Genomic DNA, 25,024 nt, shown 5'->3' on the forward strand with positions numbered 1-25,024 from the left:
TTATTTTATTTGGTTAATTTAGTTTATTTGAAACCAATTATTTCAGCTTTGATTCCTGTGCTTTTGGTGCAAATTGTATATGCGTTTTACAGAACAGAGCAATTTTCACTTTAAATTGAAGCTGCAGTTTAATACGTTTATTTTGCCATTTTTTATTGGCCTGCATTTGAAATGGGATTGGTACATATTTAATAGCAAATGCATCCATTTTTAACTCTTTTTTAATTGTTTTCTTCCTTTAGCATAAACAGTTAAATTTTTTTGTGCCATTTCAGGAATTAATGGAAACCATTTGCATCTGGGAAAATTTGTACATCAAGTGCTGTTTTCAATGTCATCACAGGCTACTTTTTGGTCGTTTAAATAGCAGAAGAGGACTGCTTTTAAGTACCACACAAGCAAACTGATAAGTGAATCATTTCACTCTAAACCCTTTTTATTGGGGCTTTAATAACCACTGTATTATAAATTATAATGTATTCCACCGTTTGCTAATGCCCTTCTGATGTGACTAAAACATGGCTTGAAAAGTTATTGTGGCTACCTTTTCAAAGGCAATCAATTACATGTTTTTGCTAATGCACTGTAATTCTGCCATCAGTGCCTTTATGGATGGAGGGATGAATTGAAGTGATTCATAGGAAGAGGTTGTTCAGTTGTAGCCAGCTAGATGTTTTTGTTTGTGCTCTGTTCTATTGACAGCATCCAATCAACAGCTCATATTCAGTCAGAATAAAAACTGTTGTCAGAGGGATGACCAACAGTTATGTTTGCCTAATGGAATATGGAGTTCTCACTCGCCATTGACCCCGGAATGTTGCTAAAGCAATCCCAGGCAAAAGTTTCCCCCAAACTTGACAGTAAAAGAGTTTGCCAATTCTGCCAAATTGCAGAGCTCAAAACTTAAGAAGGATATCGGTAGGGAGATCTTCAGGAAGTTAAAATTGCATATTGTCTTTGACTGAACGTGCCAAAGCTTAACCACTCCATGGGAGCATGTGCCATTTAGGAAGATATAAAGAAGTGATTTTATTACCGGTACATCTCTCCTAAGAAGCGATTTCATTTCTCCTTTCAACTGCCACAGGAGTCTTTATTTGATCTCATATTCCAGAGTTTAACTGCCTCAAACTGGCTGGCCTCTGTTTATTTTCATTTGGAAAACACATTTTCTGTTCAAGAGGACATGGGAGGAGGCAGGATTGAGGTGGGGGCTGTCAGGGTCTGTATCGAATGTAAATGTCTTCTTTTAGTTACTTTTTAAAGTAGATTATTGGAGTCCAAACTTTTCATGTTTTCCTCCTGGAGTGTGTGCGAAAAAAAACATCCACAATTGAGACCACCAAGTTTTAAGTCTTTCACTTCCTGTCTTTATAAGTTTTGAACTATTCAAGGACCCTGTCTGCTTGTTCACAGATCTTTAACATTCATTATTAAATGTAGAGTTCCAACTCTAAATTCTGATTGGATGAGACGCGTTCAAAGATGTTGTAAAAGGACTATAAAAGCACACCTGTAATTGCACATTTTATTTTAATGTACCACGTTCCAATGTTACACAGATAGCTAATGGACTACTGATCACACGGGAATTTGATATGTTGCTACCGAATGTTCCGGTACCGTGGAATCGACCCCATTTTGACGAATTACTGACAAGCGCCATGTACAGACACTTTTGCATCTTTTCAAATGTGTTTACTTTTTTCTGTGGCACTACTGATTGCATGTTGCATGAGCAGCCTTGGACACACGGGTTCTGGTCCCATGGAAACCAGAAAGTAATTGCGTTCACATAATTAATGATGAGCGTGATTCAGAGGTTGCATGTTCCTTCTAAGTTTTTACTCCAGTGATGGTTTTAAGGTTTGGGTTATGCATTCCTGTTGACTGCATTACATCATTTACAACTTAATCCAATTCGATTTACAACTCACTTTGGGCACCACTCTATGGACATTTCAACTGGAAACTGGAGCTGACATGTGCCCATACATTCAACAACATTTCTAGCTTTGGCCCTGGGGCAGTGGTTCAAATTTCAGGAAGCACAGACTGATTTCAGCTGCAGAACTTCCGACCTATGGTCAGCGAATTCAAAGTGAGACCAGTCTGGTTACTTTGCGGAAGAACTGTTTGTTACGATAATTATTAATGATGAATTTTCAAAAATCAATAAACCGCTCCAGTCTGTGCATTATGGTGATTTTACCACGGATAAGGAGGTTTCAATTCGAGTCACACGTAAGAACACCCATTACCTGTGGTAAAATTATCGTAATGCACAGCTTCTCATGGCTTATTGCTTTAATAAACAGGTCTCGACTGGGGTTGGGAATTGTAGTTCTTCACATGTTCTGGCATTCTCAAGCTGTCTGAAGCACCCCTCCTTCAGATTTTGTCATGTGTTGACACAGATGTTCAGATGTGCAATCCAACTTGAGATGTTTTAAATATAAGTGTTGGGGTGAGACAGTCTAGACCAGTGGTCGGCAACCTATGGTACACGTGCCAGCATTGGCATGCGGAGGGGTAATCGGGGCAGCTTGTTTTCATGAGCTGAATGGGAGGCTAATCAAAAAGTTAAAATGTGACGAGACTGCAGAATACCCAACAGACTCATGCAGCATGAGCCGGCAGCGCTTCGCTTTTGGTTAATTGTGCAAGTAAACGTGAACTCACTCAACGTTGTGTCAATGTAGTGACACTAGGGGTTCCTATACGAAACGCCGCAGGCACTGAACCGTGTCGCGAGGTACGGAGGAGCGGACACAGGCAGGCTGCTGCGTGCCTCGCAGCGAGCGCTCGACCACGTCGTGACCTTCCAGCGAGTTAGGTAAGGCGTCTCCGGGTCTCAATAAGGGTGGGAGGAGGCACTTACCCGAGGAAGCTACAGGCGGTGGCCTTTCCTGATTTTTGTATTAAGCAATTTCCCACCGAGCACCTGCTAGAATAGCGCTGGGGAAGTGCTCTTCCCTCTCTAGGAGAGAGAGCACTATGGAGACCACATCCTACCAGAGGGAGGTTAACATGTGGAGAATACCTCACATGGACTTACCGACGGGGATGTTCACATATGTAATGATCTACGGAGAGGGTGCACAGCAACGTGGCTGAGGCAGAGAAGAGCTCTGATGAGGGGAAACACAGGGTTCACCTGAGGGGAAACCGAACAGTGGAAACGCATCATACGGGATTACGGAGGGGGGAATACCCACGTATGGAACACTGAGCCCAAGTACACGGGCTCACCTGAAAAGAGGCATACCACGAGTACTGGGCCTGGTGACGTTACTCCTTCGCTGAGTTCTCCACCGAATAGTGCTTAAGGAATTAAAGAGGCATCCAGTTGTGGACAAGATAGCGCACATTATCACCTCAAAAGGGGAAAGGCGCAATACAAGCGATACACCGACCGGCTGCCCGGCCTACCTGTTGTTTCCCCATAACACTCGGTTCTATGCACAGGTTGTAGAACCTCGCAAAGGTATTGGCTGTAGCTCAACCTGCTGCTCTGCATATGTCTGCTAGAGAGGCGCCCCTCGCCAGTGCCCAGGAGGATGCAACACCTCTGGTGGAGTGCGCCCGGACTCCCAAAGGGCACAGAAGGTCTTGTGATTGGTATGCCAGAGAAATGGCATCCACAATCCAATGAGACAACTTCTGTTTGGAGACAGCTTTCCCCTTCTGCTGCCCTCCAAAGCAGACAAAGAGCTGCTCTGAGCGTCTAAAGCTCTGCGTGCGGTCCAGGTAGATGCGCAGGGCATGAACTGGACAAAGCAACAACAAGGCTGGGTCTTCTCCTCTGAAGGGAGCGCTTGCAGGTTCATCACCTGATCCCGGAAGGGAGTGGTGGGAACTTTGGGCACGTAACCGGGCCAGGGTCTCAAGATCACGTGAGAGTGTGCCGGCCCAAACTCCAGGCATTTGCTGCTGACAGAGAGCACCTGCAGGTCCCCCACCCTCTTGATAGAAGTGAGCACCATCAGGAGGGCCGTCTTCAGCGACAAAGTGCTGAACTCGGCCTGCTCCAGGGGCTCAAAGGGGGCTCTCTGTAAGGTAGGTAGGACCACAAGAGGTCCCCAGAGGGAATCAGGCGTGGTCTAGGGGGATTCAATCTCCTCACGCCTTTGAGGAACCTGGTGATCAGGTTGTGCTGTCGAGAGGTTCTTCCATCCAGTGTATCGTGATATGCTGCAATAGCAGCCACGTACACCTTCAGGGTAGAGGGAGACAGCCGTCTCTCCAGTCCCTCCTGTAGAAAGGACAACACTGACCTGACTGCGCATCTCTGTGGATCTTCCCCGCAGGAAGAACACCAGTTCGCGAAGAGACGCCACTTCAGAGCGTACAGCCGCCTCATGGAGGGGGCTATGGCCTGAGTGATTGTGTCTTCCACCGCTAGTGGAAGGCCTGCTAGGTCCTCCGCGTCCCATCCAGGAGCCAGACGTGGAGATTCCAGAGGTCTGGCCGTGGGTGCCGGAGCGTGCCCTGCCCCTGAGTGAGAAGGTCCTGCCTCAGGGCAATGCCAGGAGCATCAGGTCTGAGAACCAGGTCCGGTTGGGCCAGTATGGCACAACCATCAGGACTTGTTGCCCATCCTCCCTGACTTTGCACAACATCTGTGCAATGAGGCTCACTAGGGGAAACATGTACTTGCGCAGCCCCCGAGGCCAGCTATGCGCCAAGGCATTCGCACCGAGGGGAGCCTTGGACATGGAGTACCAAAAGGGGCAGTGAGAGTACTCTCAGAAGGCAAACAGGTCCACCTGTGCCTCTCTGAATCTCTCCCAAATCAGCTGGACTGCGCGGGGGTGGAGTCTCCACTCTCCACGGAGCGTTACCTGCCGTGAGAGCGCGTCCGCTGCACGGTTGAGGACGCCTGGGAGGTGAGTGGCTCACAGAGACTTCAACGTCTGCTGACTCCAAAGGAGGAGGTGGCGGGCGAGTTGCGACATGCAATGTGAGCGTACCCTGCCCTGGTGGTTTATGTATGCCGCAGGTGCTGTGTTGTCCGTCCGGACCAACACGTGCTTGCCCTGAATCAACGGCCGAAGCCTCCGCAGGACCAGCGATACTGCCAGCAACTCTAGGCAGTTGATGTGCCATTGCAGGCGGGGCCCTGTCCAGAGCCCCGATACTGAGCACCCCAGCCCGAATTCAAGGCATCTGTTGTGACCATGACGCACATTGAGACCTGCTCTAAGGGAACCCCTGCCCGTAGAAATGCCAGGTCTGACCAAGGACTGAAAGTTTGACAGCACCATGGGTGATAGTCACATGCTGGGTGCCATGGCGCCATGCCTACCTCGGGACTCGAGTCTGTAGCCAGTGCTGGAGCGGTCTCATATGCATCAACCCGAGGGGGAGTACTGCTGCCGAGGATGCATATGCTCCAGGAGCCTCTGAAATTGTTTCACTGGGACCGCTACCTTCTGCCTGAAGGTTTTCATAAGGCATGCCATCAGGGTGACTGAGTCCAACTCCATACTGAGAAAAGAGATGCTCTGTGCCAGGGAGAGCTTGCTGAATGAGCTAGGATCAGCCAGTCGTCGAGATAATTGAGAATGCGAATGCCCTTCTCCCTTAGCGGTGCCAGGGCCACCTCTGCGACTTTGGTAAAGACGCGAGGAGACAGGGACAGACCGAAAGGGAGGACCTTGTACTGGTATGCTCATCCCTTGAAGGCAAACCGAAGAAAGGGTCTTTGTCGAGGAAGGATCGATACGTGAATGTACATATCCTTCAGGTCGATGGCCGTGAACCAATCCTGATGTCATACAGACAACATCTTGAATGGAAGCCTGTGTAAGGCTCTGTTCAAGGCACGCAGATCCAGGATTGGGCGCATCCTGCTCGCTGACCAGAGACTTTCAGCGCCTGGCCGTCGCAGGTGCGAGGGCTGGAGGGACTGAGCATTGGAGAATGACCCAGGGAATGAGGAAACTACTCTTTTATTGACAATTTGAGTGCCGGAGCCCAGAAGGCATCCGGCGATGTTAGGATACCCTCGTGCTGCCGTCGAGGGTAGTTAGGGTGGACAAGCCGGCGAAGCGTGTACGGGCAGAGAAAGGTGCCTTCCATGAATTCATGAGCTCCAAGTGCACTTCCAGGAAGAAGGGCACTGGGGCGGGGCGTGGCCATGAGTCGCGCTCCGAGCCCAGAAACTAATCATCTAGCCACGAACGCTCAGGGCAGGGCGGAGGGTTCCACTCAAGCCCAATGTTCGCAGCCGCCCAGGCAAGCACGGCTGCCAACTCAGCGTCTGCCTCATCCTGAGCTGTACCACCCGAATCTTCTGAGCTGTAGAGCGGGAGCTCAGAAGATTCGTCCGCTTCCGAAAGCAGAAGCCCACCCTCCGATACTGCAACCGATAACTCATCTCCGTATGAGATATTAAATCTGCCCTGAGGCAGAACGCCTACCTCGCTTGTGAACTCTACTGGGCAGAACAAGTGTGCTGGGGGCTGGAAGGTCCACGGGGATTGAGCCGGCGGGAACACTCCCATATCCACATCCAGATCACCTGCGGCGCTCGCCGATGCAGCCACCTAAGTTTCAACCCAGGATGGACCGGCTCTGCTTCACAAAGAAGGAAGTGAGCTGTGACCGCAACGTTCTCATGGGCATGTTCTTGCAGTGAGAACATGACCCCTCCACGAAAGCTGCCTCACCGTGCTGGCGACCCAAGCACTCGAGACTGATCTCATGGCCATCGATGGGGAGAGATAATGGCCACACCCGGTAGCACAAAGGCGAAAGGACATCTTTAAAAAGACGGCAATCGTTTGTTCAAGCTCTTTTAGAGAAAATATACTCTTTTGGAATATACTCTTTTAACACCTGTGGACCGAAGAGCCCAGGGGAAGCACAACACTCGATCGTGTGAGGATGACCGCTGATATGCTCCGTAAATCCCAGCAGCAGAAGATAAGGTGACGGGACGAACACACACACACATACACATGCGCTCGGCTCCGAAGAACAAGTCTGAATGAGTGGTGCACGCCATCTCCTTTTATACCCATATGACTGGGGCGGAGAGTGGCATGCAAATTCCACTCTGCAATTTTCATTGGCCTTTTCTGAATAAAGCAAAAGTGATTGGGGCTCTCAAGAGCGAACCCTAGTGTCACTACATCGACACAACGTCGAGTGAGTGACAGACAGGGAACTTCATATAATTAAAATAGACTGCTCCTCTCTCGCTGTTGCTTGCATGCTAGTGATTACCTCTCAGTGTAATTTTGAAAAATGTATGACATAATATAAGAAATACTGGTCGACACAGCCATTGACCAGGAAAATAAGAATGGCACTCCATGTCAAAAAGGTTGCTAATGCTGACACCTGGTCTAGACCAAAGAGGGCTACAACCTGTCGAAGCAGCCTGATCATTTGGGACCGGGTTCCTTTATCAACTTAAAGCTTCAGTGTCCCTTTTGTCTAATTCTCCCTGCACACACCTGAGCCGTGTCTGATGACAGAACTATGAAAACATTCTGCAATTTTGAGACACTAGAAAGCCCCCCCCCCCCACCAAACCAGCCCCACCCCTCAGTCTTTCGCTCATATTTTTTTATTTGGCGAGCCTCCATGTAGCGAATTACCTCCAGATGTAATTCCTATCCCCGCCTCCACTGAATTAGTGGCTAGTAAAAATTAGGTTTAAATTAGCTGCGACATGGAGAATGGTTAAGTTTGAAATGTCCCTGTAATGAGTTTATTATTCTTTGGTGTGATGCCATTTTTCTGAATTAATTTTCTTTATTTCTTTTTGAGTATTTGGTGTCTGATTGAATAGAATCAAACTGCTGGATGGATGTAGCTCATGGAATGTCTGTTTTTTGTGTAATGTGAGTCTAGTTAAGATATGTCCAACTTACCCTCTGCGCTTAATAGCTTTCTCTCTCTCTCTCTCTCTCTCTCTCTCTCTCTTTCTCTCTTTCTGTTTTTTTAAAAAAAAAATTATGTTTGGAATAGATGTGATCTGGCTGTGTAAATCTTTACATTTAATTAGTCAGTTTTGATATTTGAAATTTGATACAAAAAAAAAAAACAGATTTCTTATTAGTGGTGCTTAGACTTGCAAAGACTTAATTAAACAGCAAAAAAATCCTATTGACTTGCATCGAAGGAGGGACCTAATCCATATCTAGAAAACACTAAACACTAAAAAACACTCAAAACACCTGAGCCACCACACAGCAACATGCAGGCAAGCAGAAAATAAAGGCAACACTTTACAAAAAGGTTGCATTTGTTAAAATTTAGTTAACTAAATTAGTTGAAATGAACTAACAATTAACAATGTTTTTACAGCATTTATTAATCTTGGTTAATGTTAATTTCAACATATATTAAGACCGTTTTAAAATTAAAAGTTGTATATGTTAGCATGAATTAATGCATTGTGAACTAACAAAGAACATTTGTAATTTCATAAATTAACAGTAACCAAGGATAAAAAGTGCTGTAAAGTATTTTCATTGTTAGTTCATGATTCCAAATGCATTCACTAATGCTAACAAATAAAACCTTATTGTAAAGTGTTACTGTTAAAATCTAGTTTTCTTTATTGTGGCTGTAATAACTACTGTTTTGTCTCCATTGTCTTTTATTTTGGATTTATTTAAGAGTCTAAAAAATGAAACTCATCAGTGTTTTTTTGAGTTTTTATGTTTTTTTCATATTTACGAACGTGTTGAGTGGTCATTGCTGAATTTTGTTGTGTTGCCTCTGATTTTTTTACAAATTTGGCAGCTCGGAATGCATCAAATACCCATTACCTGCGCTTCCCGAACAATGTGACTCTAATACAAATTGCAGCCTTTTACAGTATGATAATATCTCTTGAGTGAAAAAGGAAGTCGGCTGTCATTCCGCTTGCTTTCATCTGCCGCCAGTCTGCCGCATAACAGGTAAACTGCTGTGAGCTGCACTTGCTTGTATAAATTTACCCACACAGTCAAGTCTTTGATTTCATCAACTCATCTAATTCAAATGCGCTTTTGAAGAAGCCCACATTTTAAGGGTAGACACATAAGAGCCAATTTAACCTGGAGTGTCTGTCTCGTTCTGCGGGGCTTTCTGTTTGAAGTGGCCGGCCAACTTGAACTGTCTGACTTCTGTCATTTCGATCTCTTTTATTTCTCCACTGAAATGTATACTTCAATCCTCCCTGCTAGAGTGGAGCAGGTATCATTAAACAGAGAGAAAACGAGAAAGCGAGAATGAGAAAACACAGAAGAGCATTATATACGTGGTTCCTGGTGGTGTGTGTTGATGTTTCGGCCCTTGTGTGAGTGTGCGCTGGTTTATTTTCAATAGGAACTGGAGGCCGGGCCCTTTCCCCAGGCCACTTGCTGCGCCTGTTGATATTGAGTCGAGCAAACACTCACTCTGGGATGTCCTGTTGGGCGTCCGGCCAGAGTCGCAAATGGAAGACACATGTAAGGGGATCCATGGCCCGGCCCTGCTGGGGGGCCCCGTCTCACTCCCGGACCCCGAGCTTAATTAGCTTTATAACGGAGGTGCCTCCGAATGTAACTTATTTACCAGCGCAGATAGTGGCTTATTTTGATGTGCTTTATGTCCCCGAGTTCTTTGAGGCTTGGGGTTGTTATTTTCAGAGTAATGCTCCAGATTAAATGCACATCATATCTTGCGCTGTTGTGATTGTTGAGCTTTGCTCTGCCCCCACCCCCCCTTCCCCTGTCTTCTGAAGTATATATGCAAATACATTTGGAAACAATCATTATAGGCTACTTAATAGGACTTCATTAATATTCTGCCATGCTAGGCAAAGGGAGGTTGCCATGGATACCTTGGTGCTTAAGTACAGTATATTATAATGTTTAGCTGCCTGTTATATAATCATTGTGCTCTAATGGTCCATTTCAGGTCATATCGATCTGCGATGAAGAACATCATTAAGCTGAAGAGAGGCTGGTCTTATGAGTTTGCCATTAATCTTTCTTTTTCTGTTTTTTTTTTTTTTTCTTTTTTCACTCAAAAAGAAAATAGGTGTATACTTTTTTGTGGATAGATCAAACCATGTACTATAACTGGACTTAAGATGTTCTCACCTTTTGAAATGGTAAGAATGTTCTGAACACCATTGGAGCACAGATCTGTAGCACTCCTGGGCTAAAAACTAAGAGAAGTTTAAACCATAAATGTGAAGGAAAATAGGATAGTTCTTAAAGGGATAGTTCACCAAAAAATGAAAATTGTGTCATCATTAACTCACCCTCATGTGATTCCAAACTCATATGAATTTTCTTCTGTGGAACACAAAATAAGATGTTAAGCAGTATGTTAGGGGCTGACAGCCTCATTGGATAGAAAAAATATATAGTGAAAATGAATGATGACTTCTGTCAGTCCCTAACATTCTGCCTAACAAAGCCTTTTGTGTTCCACAGAGGAAAGAAAGTCAAACGGGTTTAAATGAGCATGAGGGTGAGTAAAATTGTACTGAATTTAAATTTTTGGGTGAACTATGCCTTTAAACGAATGGTCTGTTTGATTAGGGTTTTTCAATGGCTGATGCCGATACCAATATCTAGAGAGAAAGGTGATGAACGTGCAATATAATACCAATATAGGCCTATATTATACAGTTAGTTTAATGACAGTAAATGATACATATACAAAAAAAGTTGAAATTTTAGAAGTGTGTCAATTCTGTGTAACTAACTACGCCAAAGGGAAATGCAAAAATAATGGCAGTTTCAGCCAGGTTTTCTGAACACTCCCCCTGTCCTGAATTGGTCAGACTAAAACAGATGATGGAAACCAATACATTTGCAAATAAGTGAAACCGTAGGCAGACCCACACCTAAGATTTTATTAGGGCTGGTTACTGTGGAGTGTGGAGAGTGAGTTTCACAGGCTCAGTCATCAGCAGAATGCATGGGAGGTGGAGATGAGCTAGAGTGGATAACTCTTCAGCGAGAGAACAGCTTTAATGCTGCCAGCATTTCTGTGTGGCCTAAAACATGCATCAGACCCTCACTGAGTGCACACTAGCTCAGCTTAAGCTAAATCTATAGTAGTGGTTGATCAATATGGGGTTTTCAGTGGCTGATACCAATATCAAGAGAGAAGAGTGGCCAATATAATGCAGAAATATACATAATTAATGACACAATTAAATTTAATGAGAGCAAATTAGTTATTATATACTTATTTTATGCTTTGTTTACTTAAATTCAGAAACGGAAATTGTAACAAGTCCATTCATTCTTTCATTGCGGTGTTGGGGTTTTGAGGAGATGTCTGATTTCATTATGACATCAATCACTATGTCAGTGTGCTATTGTATGATAATAAACTGCATAAAAGTCATAAAGACAAAGAAAGCACGAAAAAACCGGTGCGCTGATTCTCCCAGATGCAGTTGCAATTTAAACTAAGCACAAACGCAACATTTCGAGCAAAATTATCCGTTGTTTTAGTGGAGTAGCCTACCTCTGTTAGTTCAGCTTCAGATGTGTGTGCTTGTCATCTTGTCACCCGACATGTTGATATCAGACAGACACACTCAGGAAGAGCCTTGAAGTTTTCGTCCTTGGGTATGTAATTGTTTTTTCAAGTTGTCCGATCAGACGATAATTTCTTTCTAAATTTGCACGTAAGTAAAACTTTTGTTTGGCGGGTGACTGCCAGGTGAGAGGTGGTGCTTCGCTGCCATCAGGGACGCATCAGGACAGTGTTTAAATGTGATGTGGCCACATGCTTTTTTTTTTTTTTTTTTTTGACTACCTCTGTATGTGTTTTTTGTGATCCAATCACAAAACGTTTTGCACCCCGTCTACAACTGTATATATTGCACTGACCATTTGCGATGAGATCATCCGAAACGCATCTTAATACCAGCTTTAAACAGAGTCTACAATGACTGCATCCAGAGCTAGCGAATGCTATAGAATGGCTTCCAGCGGATGTTGCACCCACATTAGTTTCCCCAGTAAGACCCCCAGGAAAAAGGTGTATCCACTTCACTATTAGCAGAATTTGGAACTGACACTGGGGGGAACTGACAAGATTTATTGGCCTGCCCATTATATCAGTCTGTCTTTAGCAAGCTTGTGTTTCAGCTGGGGATGAATGGTGTATTTGGTGTTGATTGTGATAGAAAGCAGGGCCTACTTAGGGTATTCAGTGTTGTGATTATGCTACTTTGAACCAGCAGTGTCAACATGGTTCCATAAAGGCTCCGTTCCCCCTTGAGAAAGAGTGCAGGTTTCATAGACAGGCTCTTGACACCTTATGCAGGCTCGGGGCAGGGCATTCTGTTTTTGCTTTAATTGAAAATTAATAGTTAGATGGGTTGCCATGGAAATTATGCCATCATTGGAGACAGAACGCTACATCAGCGTTGCCACCGCACAAGTCAACCCTCTCATTCCCCAACGACAGCCCGATACTTTCCTCTGTTCACATTCAGGAGCTGCTGCTGTCCAATTGTGGCCACCCAAAGCCCTGTGAATTGAGGAAAAAAGAGAGAGAAAGAGCTAAGTGAAAGACAAATCAAAATCTAGATATGAGGCATGACTTAGTGCGGCTAACATGCACCATGTTTGTCTTGTGATATGAAGGTTAGGGCACAACATAGCCTGCAGCTCTTTGGTCGAAATGTAAATTTGACACATTAGTGGCTATTCCTGCAGTAATACTGAGACCAGGAGGCCTTTTCACAACCTTTTACACTTCCTTGCTAAGCGTTTGCCCCAGCCTAGAGGAGTGGAGGCCAGCAGCAGCATTTTACTGTTCTTGGCTTGAGATCAGCAGTTTCTAATGATATCATACAGTTGAAATATGTTCCAGTAGAGCAGGAAGATAATGTGCTTTTCGGAGCTTGTTATATCATGCCAGCATAGCGCTCTGAGCAGGAGTTGAAGTGGTCTTACAATGCGTTGGAGGCTAGATCTTTAACTAAATAAATCTGTCGTGCCTGCCTTGGGTGTATTGTGCACAACATGAAAGTTCTTGCCAATCAGGATGTGTTTGCAGTGTGTGCATAATTTTAGCTTCTACAGTTGTAAGTAGGTTAATTGATTTTATAAGGGGGTTGATATAGCAATGTCTAGTTATCATTTCCATATAAATCTTGTGTAAAAAGCTTTCGAGTCAGTCTACATGTATTTTGTTAATTCATCTATTCGATATTCGTCTCTCACTCTCAGTCAAACACGTTCTCGTTCTACCCATTTACAAACAGCTGGTTCCTTGCTCATGTTCAAGCGCCATCTATACAAACACATCTAAACAAGCCTCACTTTTCAACCTACTTGTGGCGGAGGGAAGCCCATGGCAGATGGACTTGGTTTTGCATCTGCCACGTGCAGACTGGCCTTTGTACTCCTCTCCTAGGGGAGAGCGTGGCTTTCATCTTGCGAGTAGATTCTTGTCTGCGGGAGCAACTTAGAAAAACATCTGTGGCACGCAGGGAGAAAGAAGGCTATAAGGGAAAGGAAAAAATACAAGAGGATTGACAAACACCATTAGTTGAAAATGTTGCATGCCATGTGCACTGTTTACAGTACGACATATTTGTCAGTGTCATTGTGAGAGATTGCGAGCAGAACTGTGCTCTGTGGGTTTAATTATGGTTAGTAAATGGAAGAGTGTGTCATTCACTTAAGCTTGATTAACATCTGTGAAGACAAATTTCCCTATGCAAAGTGGTTTTCAAGCTTTATCTGATGCGGAAAAGCTGTGAAAAAGCTTTTCTGGTCTGCTTTTTTTCTTTATCACCCTCTTCCCTGTTCTACCACTCATATACTTACTTTGTAATACTCCCCCCCCCCCCCCCCCCCGAACCCTGACAATCAAACTGCTGATTTTTGTGTACGATTAGTCCTTGGGTGCCAAAACAATCAGTGGTCTAGTTGATTTGTTTTAAATACAGGCGTAAAATGCCATGAGTCCCGGACGTGATCGGGCACAGGCGCTTTGAGTTGTTCTTGTAAATACTGCTGTAAATAGTTCTTTGATGATGGCTTTGACAGTAAACGTCAGCTAGTATTTATCTTTCAACACCCCCCCCCCCCCCCCCTTCTATTTTTTTTTCTTGCTCTGATGATGTTGCCTACCAGTGGCATCTTATGCCTCATTTTTGATTCAAGTTAATGCTTCAAGGCTTCTAAGAATATCTTCAAATGACTCTACCTTCGGGGAGTGGGATTGTCAGTCGTTCTTTAAAAGGTAGGTTACTTCTTGGTTTTGCAATACATGCCTTGCAGGCTTAGAGTGTTGTTGATGTGTTTAGGCATTGCTCTGTTGTATAAAAAAATAAATAAATAAATAAATAAACACGCTCATGCTAATTGTTGTTTAAAGACATGCCTCCCTTAAGAACTTCTTTAAGAAGGTTGTATTCTAACAAGCCATTCCTGGTTAATCTCATTCAAACGCGCATGCAATGTGAAAATAAAAAGGCATGCACACTTACCTCTCTCCGGGAGCGTTTTAGAGAGTCCTTTGCGCTGGTTGCATGTGCATTAAATCCCCCTTGATAAGAGTCCACAGGAGCATGTGAGAGAGTGGGGAGAGAGAAAGTGTGTGTGCGTGTGTCGCCGCTGCTTGCTCAAATGAGAGCTGCGAGAGGCGCCTGGCAGAGCGCGATCCGAGCCTCGACTCCGCATGCAGGCTATGAGGAGAGCGCTCAGACGCTGGTGCACAGAGAACGCAGTCACACACACATGCACGCACACTCTCACTTCTTTCACTCACCAGCTACTCACCAAAGCTGAAAGACTTCCTTCAAAAAAAAAAGAAAAACCAAAAAAAAAAAAAAAGGAGAAGGGAGAGGGACACAATTTTTGAAGACCATTTTCTGACTAGAAAGCCTAGAAACAATAAGTAGCAATAATAGCAGGAAATTTGAATGTATTGCTTGTATTTAAAAGTTATTTTTATGTGTTTAATTAGAGAACACTCTAAAGATTGTATTGTTTCCAGTGCGTCAAGAAAGACAGGATAGACTCGATATATTTCCATTTTTGTGCTTTTTTCATCTCCATTATTCCTCGGCCAGTCGCTCGGCTTCCCAAAACCCCACGTCTCCTATTGGGCCCTGTCTTCATGCTGTCGTAATTGCTCGTTGACAAGTGGAGATGAAGGAATAATTGTCAGGAGATAGGGGTCGTTTTTTTTTAATGGGTGCACTGCTGATTTAAGTATGCATGAGCGACGCGTGAGGGACGGGGCCAAAGAGGCGCTTGTTTATGATGCGAGTCTGTATGAACACAGTTGGAGTGATGACACTGATAAACGCACGCTCTTTCCCGTGATGCCTGCCAACTCTCTGAGAAACACCCTCTCCAGCCAGCCGTCCCACGCCGTTCACCTGCAGGTATTAAAGCCACCTCTTCGGCCATCTATCCATCCCTCTTTCCATCCCTCCATCCTTCCATCTGTCTCTCTGTTTCTTTCATTGTGGTTGTCATTGCTCAAGGCTTGCGGCATGCTCCGGTTTGGTTTGTGGGCTGCTTTCATCTGTGGGTTAATTGCTGGTGATAATAGCAATGACGATAATGAATGTGGTTTTGTGCTGGTGTGTGTGTGTGCACGTCATTAAGTGTGCAAGTGTGTGTGTTCTTGTGCTGAGAACAGTGTGATTTGACTTTGCCTAGTAGATGATTTTATTTGAAATGTCCTCTGGACTTTTTTTGTGTTGTGGAGCTTACAATGTGCTAATGGGAAATTAAACAGTTAAAATCAGGAGGCTGAAACTAATGTATTTTTGTCTGTACACTGGTAATTAAAAAATCAAACAGCTATTTTCATATTTAATTAACTAATAATTGTTTAACAGTAATTTGATGTACTGTACATATGTCATTTTTTATTGTCATTTTTAAATTTTTTTTTTTATATATGTTAAGATTGTTAATTTTTTCATAGATGTCTAAAACTTTACAGAGCCTGTCCCATTTTGGAGGTGGGGTCAGTAAAATGATTAGCCCTCCAGTGCTAATTACCCCTATCAAAGGCGGGCAGATAATTTGTTTACTTAAATATTCATAAGGGTGTGCGAGGCTCGCTATTGGGCTATCCTGAGCATATGATTAACTTTTATGGCTTTTTGCTGGAATGTGGACGTGGTCTTCTTTATAATTTAAGCCCACGTGCATAATGAGGTACTTGATTAGTGTGTATGGTGAATTGGAAGGATAATTTACATTGTTCTCCAGAGTCTGTGTATAATAGCTTATTTAGTGCAATAAAATTAAATGCTACATATTGTTTCTTTCAAAAAATCCCCTTGGCAACGTCGTGTTTAGTGGGTTTTTTTATAAGCTTTTTTCACACGCTCTAAAAATAAAGCAAATAAAAAAAAATCACATTTCAAAATTATTTAACTAAAACACGTTTACGTATATGTTTTATTTAGAATGTGCCCATGCCAATTAACACCGCTCATTAGCCGAGGTGAGTATTTGTTTTGAAAGTTTAACCGATCACTTTGTTATGCTAATTGTGATGTAATTTAATTTGAGTCCCATAATGATGATGCCGCTATTATCCCTATAAATGATGCAGTTAAGCATCACGGCCTTATTTGCATGTGCTTGAAGGGGGATTCTGGTTGAGACGACGCCAGCATCACTCTCTCTCACTTTCTCCTGTCGTTTAACACTCCCTCTGTTCTCCTCGTCCCTTCAGGTCGTCCTAGCCTGTCTCTGCTCATTGATGATCAACCTTTTTATCTGATGTTTAAATGCAAAATAAGTTGACTGATTACTAGCAGTGCATAGATGAAAATTAAATAATTGAAATACCAGACTATTAAAAAATGCAAATGAATTTCTTCAGTGAAATTTCTTCACACAGTGAAGTCAGAGAAACTATTAATTTGTAATTATTATTTTTACTTCACTTTTTGGGTGCAATGTGCTAGTTTGCAAATCTTTGTTGGTGAGAGGTTAATTTTTTATCTATTGGTTTCATGGCCTCTGGTTTGGACATGTAGATGGTGGCTGATTAGTTAGTGTGCATGCTTGAGTTGTGCAGAAGTGTGGTTGAATTTGAAGAAAAATCTATTTGAAAGTCCTACAAGAACCGCTTCCCTCTTTAAATGCACTTGTGAGAGCCCTTCAGCCCATACGCTCTGTGACTAAGTCTCCCTTAAAGACTGCACATTATCTATATTGTTGAGATTTTAGACTTGGGTAATTTTCCTCAGGAAAGATTATTTTTCTCCCCACCAATCTTGCCTGTTACCACCCTAATTGGTTACATAAATCTTGTCTGGTATGAATGAGAAATGTTGAGGTGTTGTCATGTGTAATCTTCACCCTTATTTACCAATTCATTAAGATCTATTGATGTAGAACTGGCCCGAAAGAATGACAACATAAATCAGACTGGGGCACATAATGACCCTAATCAGTCCCAAATAAGTGGAAATGTCATGATGAGCTATGTCTTCGCAGCTTTGCGTCTGTATGGTGGGCGACCGGGCCGTCTCCCTCTCATAACCCCGATAGAACTCATAAGCACTACTCCACACCGTGCCCTCTCCACTCTTTTAATCTTGCCCCACGCAGCTACGCAACTGTCTCCCTCCTTGTGCAAAAAGCAGCTGGTGTCTCAGGATAATTGCGATGGAACAATGCAGAGCTGAAATATGCATTTGAATCAGGTAAATAGTCTAAGAAGATGGATAAATAGAGGTTTAACAGTGAGAATGAGAAAGAGAGAGAGAAAGAGAGCTTGCCTCCTGCCAAAGATGATTGGAGCTGACAGTGGGGTCTCCTTCTTTTATAGGTCAATTACTGGTGATTAGGTGGGCTGAGTTAATTAAAGAAATTAGCCAAAATGCAAACGGGATGACTGCTTGATGAGATAGCACCACTGTCTGTGTGTAACCCACTTTTGAAAGCTTTTTCGTTCGAGAGGGAGGTGCATCCTAGGCAAAATGTGAATTAAATGGAAAGTACTCAAGAATGAGAGAGAGAGCCTGAAACATTACCTTACTCTCTGTATTCTTTTATACTACAATATGCATATTTGAAGTGCTGCACGTCTGCTTGAAAGCAAACTGAAATCAGCTACCTCCACCTTTGCTGGTTGCAGTGTTGTTCAACAGTAATGAATTGTGTAAATGTTTTAATAGCATCTCAAGGACTTATTGCATTTTTCTTTCTCCCTCAGATTGAGATTTGAATAAAGATGTACTTTTATTCTTTCTGCTTTTTCTGTCTGTCTATTCTCTCTTTTATCTGCCTCTTTTCCTTTTAATGTAAATAGTGCAGAATTAAGTTCGGAACATTCGTTGCTGAATGAATTGAATCACAGATGGTCTATTTATCGTCAGCGGAAGCCGTTAATTGAAATATGGTGGCGGGCTTTTCTTGAATGTGTTCTCATTTTAACCACCGATAACAACTCTTCAGTTAGTCTGCATACTATTAATCCTGAAAAGCAGTGTATTCATCCTCCCTTTTCATTTTTGAACTCACGGTATAAATATGATTTCCATCACACTCTTTTCCTCTGTAATCTCGTCCATTGTGAATCACTTTGAAATCCCTCTATCTGAAAGAGGGGCCTGTAATATTACATTAAGGTTTAGATCATCAATTATCTGTATTGCCTTTGGAGCCAAAAAAGACTTAAGGTGTGTGTTGTTAAACTTAAAAGGTGTGTGTGTGTGTGTGGTGCGTTTTTAATGATCATATTTGCATATATCACTGTTTTTAAAGTGCTCGTGTAGTACAGATGCAAAGAATGAAATTAAACCTAAATGGAACTTTGCGTCATCATTTTGTGCCCTTATATTTTTGAATCTGTTCAAATTTGGCATTTTGATTTATTAAGTATTCCCGATCGTTTCATATTTGAATATACCATGGCGTTGCAATGCTTTATTTTGTATGCAAAGTAACTTATGGCAATGATGAATTAATTTCTGTGGAGCACAGAATTTGTGATTATTTTAAATGGTATATACGTATCTGAACTGAATCAGAGCGGGGTGAAGCTAGCAGACTGTGAAATGTAATTTTTAGCATTTTTCCCCCCGTCTTTTTTCACTCTTCCTTGCAATATTAGGATCCCTGGCACCTGAGCAATGCACTGATAATGACTAGTCTTCTTGGATCACAGAGTCTTCCTCTCCGATGCCTCCCTGAAATAATCATCAAGCTCTTTTTCCAGGTCTGTTCTCACGTCCTATCAGGAGAGAGGATCACTGATTTGTTCGGGAGGGGAAATATTTTGTGCATGTCTGTGATTTTGTGTGAGAATGTGCTAATGTCATAGTGGCAGCCTCCAGTGCCCGTCTTCATCGACTTGTATAAAACATATCCCACCATTTCTATGTGAAATGAGCTGTTTTCCCCCTTTAGAAGATAAAGAACTTTCTAGAAATGTGATATCCAAGCTCCTATGCCAATAAGGAGGGTGCCACATTTGATAACGAGGCAAACTTTGTGGTTGTAAAATCAGATCAGGTTTGCAAACGAGCTTGAGTAACTTTACTCCTCAATGATGAGAAGTGTGCGTGTCTATATGAGAAACATATGTGCTGTAAGTGGCTTCCCCCCACCCCACACCTTTCTTTGCCACTCCACCCACCCAAAATCACAGACGTAGTCCTGAATGCGTTGTTAGGATCCTGTATGGGATTTTTCACCTGATGCAAAGGACAGATTTGCACAGCCTACAATTCGAGAGCAAACATTTACACAGACAGAGACAAATCGCAAGTGGTACTGTTACAGCATTAAAAGAAAAAAAAAGAAGAAAAACAAAAAACAACTACACAGACAGAAAAGAGAAAAATGCTTTTAAGCTCACCAAATAATGCATCTTTATTCCAGACACAGAGTGATTTGGTTGTTTTTTGGAGCTGCAAATACAGATATGATGAATTAAAAATCTGACAGCTTTACCAGCGAACACTGCTGTGATTTCTCCTTTAGATAATATCCGTGAAATCACACCATACCCACACTAGTATATGTCGATGACTGTTATTGAGATGACTGTTATGAAAATAACGGCCCACAAGCTCTGTGTTTATCGTAGAAATGGATGTGGAGACACAAGACAAGGATGTTTTAGGGCTGGTGCCAAATGGGCCAGAGAAGCGTGTTCGCACACTAGCTAGGGGACAAGCAAGGGCTGTAAATATTGGTCTAGTGTAGATGACCCTAACCCCATGGGTTTTTAGGGAAGGACAGTCTGATACAGTGACAGGCGAGTGGCCCCTAGGGTCGACATGTCTGCCTGAAAAGAAAAGGGGGACCTACAATAGACACAAACAAAGACAGACTTTGGGTGCTGGCTTACTCTCTCTCTCTCTCTCTCTCTCTCTCTCTCTCTCTCTCTCTCTCTGTCTGTCTCTCTCGGCCGGTACAGTACTGTACAACTCCCTCTCCTTCACTCAGTGTCATTCAGACTCATACACCCGCCTACCGTCCGCTTCATCATGTGGAAACGATCGCAAACCAAGGATGTGTTTCTAATTGACACTGTAATTGGCAGATTTGGATGCTGCCTTCAGATGGCTAATTAATTTATCTCACCGCTGTCATTAATGTTAAAGCACCACCTGATCTCCCTGAATATACTTTGCATATATCTGCATGAGTATTACGTTCAGTTAGACACCTACATGCCAGTTGGGGATCATGTGGATTTAAGGGATACAGTGTTAATAATGTGTGTTTCCATAATGACAGCATCAGTATTCTGCGTCATTAAACCCAAAACCAAATTCAAGTTTGGAGAAAAAACTTATCCTGTTTTTTTTTTTTAACAAAAACATACATATTGTAGTTAATATTTAATTCTAAACAGCAAAAAAAAAAAACAAAAAAAAAAAAAAACATTTTTTTATTTCAAACACACAAATTGTGATTCAAATGATCTGAAATGTAATTTTAATTAGTGGCTTCCAGTTTGGAGTAGATTTTGGAGAAAGAACCCAAGGCTGTAACCATGTCTTGAACATTGGGGGGGACCAAACCATTTTGGGGGTGGGGGGTCGTGGGTGTTGAGGTTACAAATATAATGGTCCTCGGTCCTTTAAAATAGTAAAGGCGATAAAATTAAAATTTTCTGAAAAAGGCTTTAAAAGTGTTTATGTTTTTTAAATGTGACCAATTTTTTATTTTTATTTTTTATTTTTGTAGTTCACAGTACAAGACAAACACTTTGTCTGCATTGCTAGCAATTTGCCCGTTTTCAGTCATCTTTTGTTTCTTTTGTGTGCTATATCAAAGAAAAGATGAATATAATTTGAATTTCTTTTCATCACTGATGTATCTGTAAAATTACATGACTGTCAGCTGGCTAGCAAAAAGAAAATACAAAAATTATTTAGTGTCCTCAAGTTATGCCTCATTGTTTTTTTCCCCCCATAGGATCTTAAATCAATCTTTTCTTCAAGAATCCTAACAATGCTCTTTTGCATACAAAAAACAGTTCATTTTGACCACTGCTGTCAAGGTCCAAAGATAAAAAATAAAAATCATCATTAAAATACCATAAAATTAGTCCATACAACACTAAGCTTTTCTATGGCCCCAGAAAGCTTGGAATATAGTGCACAAGTCATATGGACTACTGTTATGATGTCTTTATACTTAACCTTTAATTACGCTTTATAGGATTTGTCCTTTTTGAATCCTGAAAGCTCCTGTTCACTATAAACTGTTATTATATGGAACAGAGCTGCTTAAAATATCTATTTTTATGTTCCAAGAAAAATTAACAGCATGTGGGTTTTGAACAAGTATGAGTAAATGAGTGAGTAAAAGTACATTTTCCATTTTTAGGTGAACTATTCCTTTAACTGGTGACTCATTTTTTGAGCACAAACCTGACAAGAACATACTCAAAATAAAATGTCTCCTTTTGTGTCTCTTTTAAAAGTAGACCCTTAGGAGGTGCTGTACAGAATTAATTAAAGACATAATGAAATTATTTAGAAAATCTTAAATTGATTTTAAATTATTACCTAATAATATTTGCACTAAAAATATATGACACTGTCCTTGCCACAACCTAAAAACACAATGGAAGCCACAAGTCACAAGTTTTACCATGTTCTATTTCTAATCTGATGGTGATAACGCTCTACTTTGTGTTTTTTTTTTATTTATTTTTTTTATGTATTTTTTTAAAGATAATATTTAAAATTCAATACAGCGAATTTCGTCAAATGGTGAATAGTTTGCATCCTTGAAAATTAATGTCGGTCGGTACAACATTTCAATCATAAAACAGTGGGCAAATATTGCATGTTTAGTTAGATACTTACATCTCATATGACACAAACACTCTTAACCTGAACTGCTTGCTGACGCGTGGCGCTGGAATAATCCACGAGGTTCCCGCCTAGCGTCTTAAACCGCCTTCACCGATTTGATTGGCTATCTCATATGACATTGACGAGTGGTGTTAAGACTACTGAGCATGGTTAAAATTAAACTTTTTTTTAAACCAATATGTTATTCTTACAACAACTTAATGACAACTAGACAGCGATGCATAATGGACTGCAACAGAACAGCAACAAACAATCAATTATTGGGGGGGACAATCTGGCCATATCTGATTATTGGAGGGGATTTGTCCCCCTCAGTGTATATTGCGGGTACGGCCCTGTCTTAAACTCTTTTTTGCAAGTTATATACTCCTTTATTGGTATTAAAACACAATCCATTACAATGTTCATAAAATTTGGGTAAAGGCAATCAAGCAGCCATTCTCTGAATATTTTAAACACAGGGCATGTAAAATTTATGCCTAATTTGAATACTTATTAGTCGCCTAATCTCTAAGGCAGTGTTTCTTCAGGAAAGATTCGTCAGCCCTCACACTGTGCAAGTCTCTCTTTCTCTTTCTCTTTCTCACTCTCTCTTTCTTTTTTCTCCCTTCTGAGTTTTTGTCCTTAAGTTGTTTATTTTTACCGCTCCGAGAGCTTTTGTCGCCCAAGTGCATGCTTTTTCATTTTGTTGTTAATTTTGCATTTTTGGACAGCCTTAAAAAAAAAAAAAAAAAAAAACTCTTTGCCTCCTCGGTTTTTTATAAGACACAAGCCGAGCTTTTAAAATGTCATTTGCTGATCTGAAAAGCAGGCACGGATTAGAACCCTACTTCTTTGTTGTGTCGAGCGTTTGATTAGCGGCGTTCTTTTTCATGGCTCGGCAGTCGAGTTATTGTACACTCTCATTCAAAGATCGCTGCTAATTGTCCGTGTGTAGCAGGTGACAAATTTGATGTGTTTAATCTGTGGAAAGAAGGATGACAGACCTGTCACAGAAATAAATGAAAGTGGTGCTCAAAAATGAATCCCCTCTAAACATTACATGAGATTAGGGAAATTGTATGAAGCGCAGTCACCATTAATGTAATTAATATTGTTTATATTTTAATGTGCTGAAATATGAGACAGTCAGTCATAATTTTCTGAGAGGAACAAGAGGGTTGTTTCGATTAATATGTGAATGAGAGAAAAGAGATGTGGAGTGTGTGTGTGTATTAAGAAGTCTTGTGGGTATATTAGCTATGCAGAACACACCTTGAATTGCGTTTGTTGGGTCGGACCGTTTCTTTAATTTATTGCAAGGATCTCCACAGATCTTAGGGCTCCAATGAATGTACAGAGCTTTTACTGTATGCAGGGGAAATGATAAAACATTTATTATAGAGAAGAGGTAATATGCATAATTTATGCTGTTTTTTAGCACAATCGTTAGTGATATTCGTGAAAGATTTTTTGTGGAGCCACCGCTGTTTCCATATCTAATAGATGCAAGGGAAATTAATTTCATATCTTTCATTTGTTTGTGAGAGTCAAATTGGACGTGTACGTTTTTTGTTCTGTTTAAATTTGGCTGTTTTAATTGTGTTCAGTGGACGGCACTAAATGTATGATTATAATGAATATTTTAAATGTGATTAAAATAAAGGAAAAGGAGACAGAGAACCAGCCTGTATGTGTCAAGCTTTTTTTCCCTAAGTTAGCTAGCAGGCAAATTTTAGTTAGCTACGTTAAAAAGGAAAGACCATTATATCGTTCATCACATAACGGAACCATGTGATTTGTACCCCCCCCCCCACACACACACACACAAACACACTCTCCCCTCACCTCCTGTACCAAATTTTAATTTTGCATGATTAGCTGCATGTCATTAAGCAACTCCATTCAGTCAAGACGCTGCGCTGGGCTCAAACACACTCAAGACGGTGTATTTTAGGACGTTTGAAGATGAACAGGAGTTAGCATGGGAAAAAAAGCTGAAAGTCTCACACATATCTTTTTAGCCCATTTCAAACATGTTTGTTTGAAAATTATTCACATAGTATACAAGTCACTGTACAAATTTTATTTTTAAACACAGTGTGATATATTTATCTGTGTGATGTTCGATATACAAAAAATACAAATTAAAAAAACATTTGTTTTGAATGCATTAAGCAAATTTATAAAATTAAGAAAGAAAAACAAAGCTCAAAGTAAAACGTGCATCTCTTTCTATTGCTTCATTTACACAGTGAATGCATAATTCCACCCCCTCCCCCCGTTAAATGGTTTTATTTGCAAAGGGAGCAGGGCTTGATAATGAAAAGCTTTTTTTTTCTCGCCACGTTTTTTCCTTTTTCTTTTTACCCCCCTCTTTTTTTTTTTTTTTTAGGAGGCAAATAAAGGGGATTGTAACAAGAGCCTTAACTGGTGCCTCTTAATCACTTCTAGGTATTAAGTCATGATGCAGGAGTCGGCCAATGAGACAATAAGCAACAGTTCAATGAGTCAAAATGGAATGAGCAGCCTAAACAGCCAATTAGATGCTGGCAGTAGAGATGGAAGATCAAGTGGGGAGATGTGCAATGAAGTAAGCGCAGTCGAGCTGCTGCATCTTCAACAACAGCAGGTAAGTTGTGTCTCTCTCCCCCCCATCAGTTGTCATCCTCCGCGCTCTCTGTCTCTCCCTCCCTCCCTCCCTCCCTCTCTCTCTCTCTCTCTCTCTCTCTCTGGCTTTCTCGCAGGGCT

The 25,024-nt window shown here is 41.8% G+C and overlaps 1 protein-coding gene and 1 long non-coding RNA gene across 2 annotated transcripts in view; one reads left to right on the top strand and one right to left on the bottom strand.

The window, feature by feature from the left end:
- LOC127436653 (forkhead box protein P2-like) overlaps positions 1-25,024 on the top strand; it is a 150,903-nt gene that overhangs the window by 39,633 nt on the left and 86,246 nt on the right. Inside the window, exon 4 of the mRNA XM_051690932.1 lies at positions 24,728-24,905. Within this exon, the coding sequence (XP_051546892.1) occupies positions 24,738-24,905 (168 nt within the window). The 5' untranslated portion in view covers positions 24,728-24,737. The remainder of the gene's footprint in view (positions 1-24,727; positions 24,906-25,024) is intronic.
- On the bottom strand, positions 11,245-14,589 carry LOC127436682 (uncharacterized). The gene is made up of 3 exons (XR_007896449.1): positions 14,462-14,589; positions 13,299-13,468; positions 11,245-12,489 (listed from the first exon to the last, which is right to left on the bottom strand). It is a non-coding gene; the product is annotated as an uncharacterized LOC127436682 (long non-coding RNA).

This window comes from Myxocyprinus asiaticus, chromosome 47 (assembly GCF_019703515.2).
Source record: "Myxocyprinus asiaticus isolate MX2 ecotype Aquarium Trade chromosome 47, UBuf_Myxa_2, whole genome shotgun sequence".
Taxonomy (NCBI): Eukaryota; Metazoa; Chordata; class Actinopteri; order Cypriniformes; family Catostomidae; genus Myxocyprinus; species Myxocyprinus asiaticus.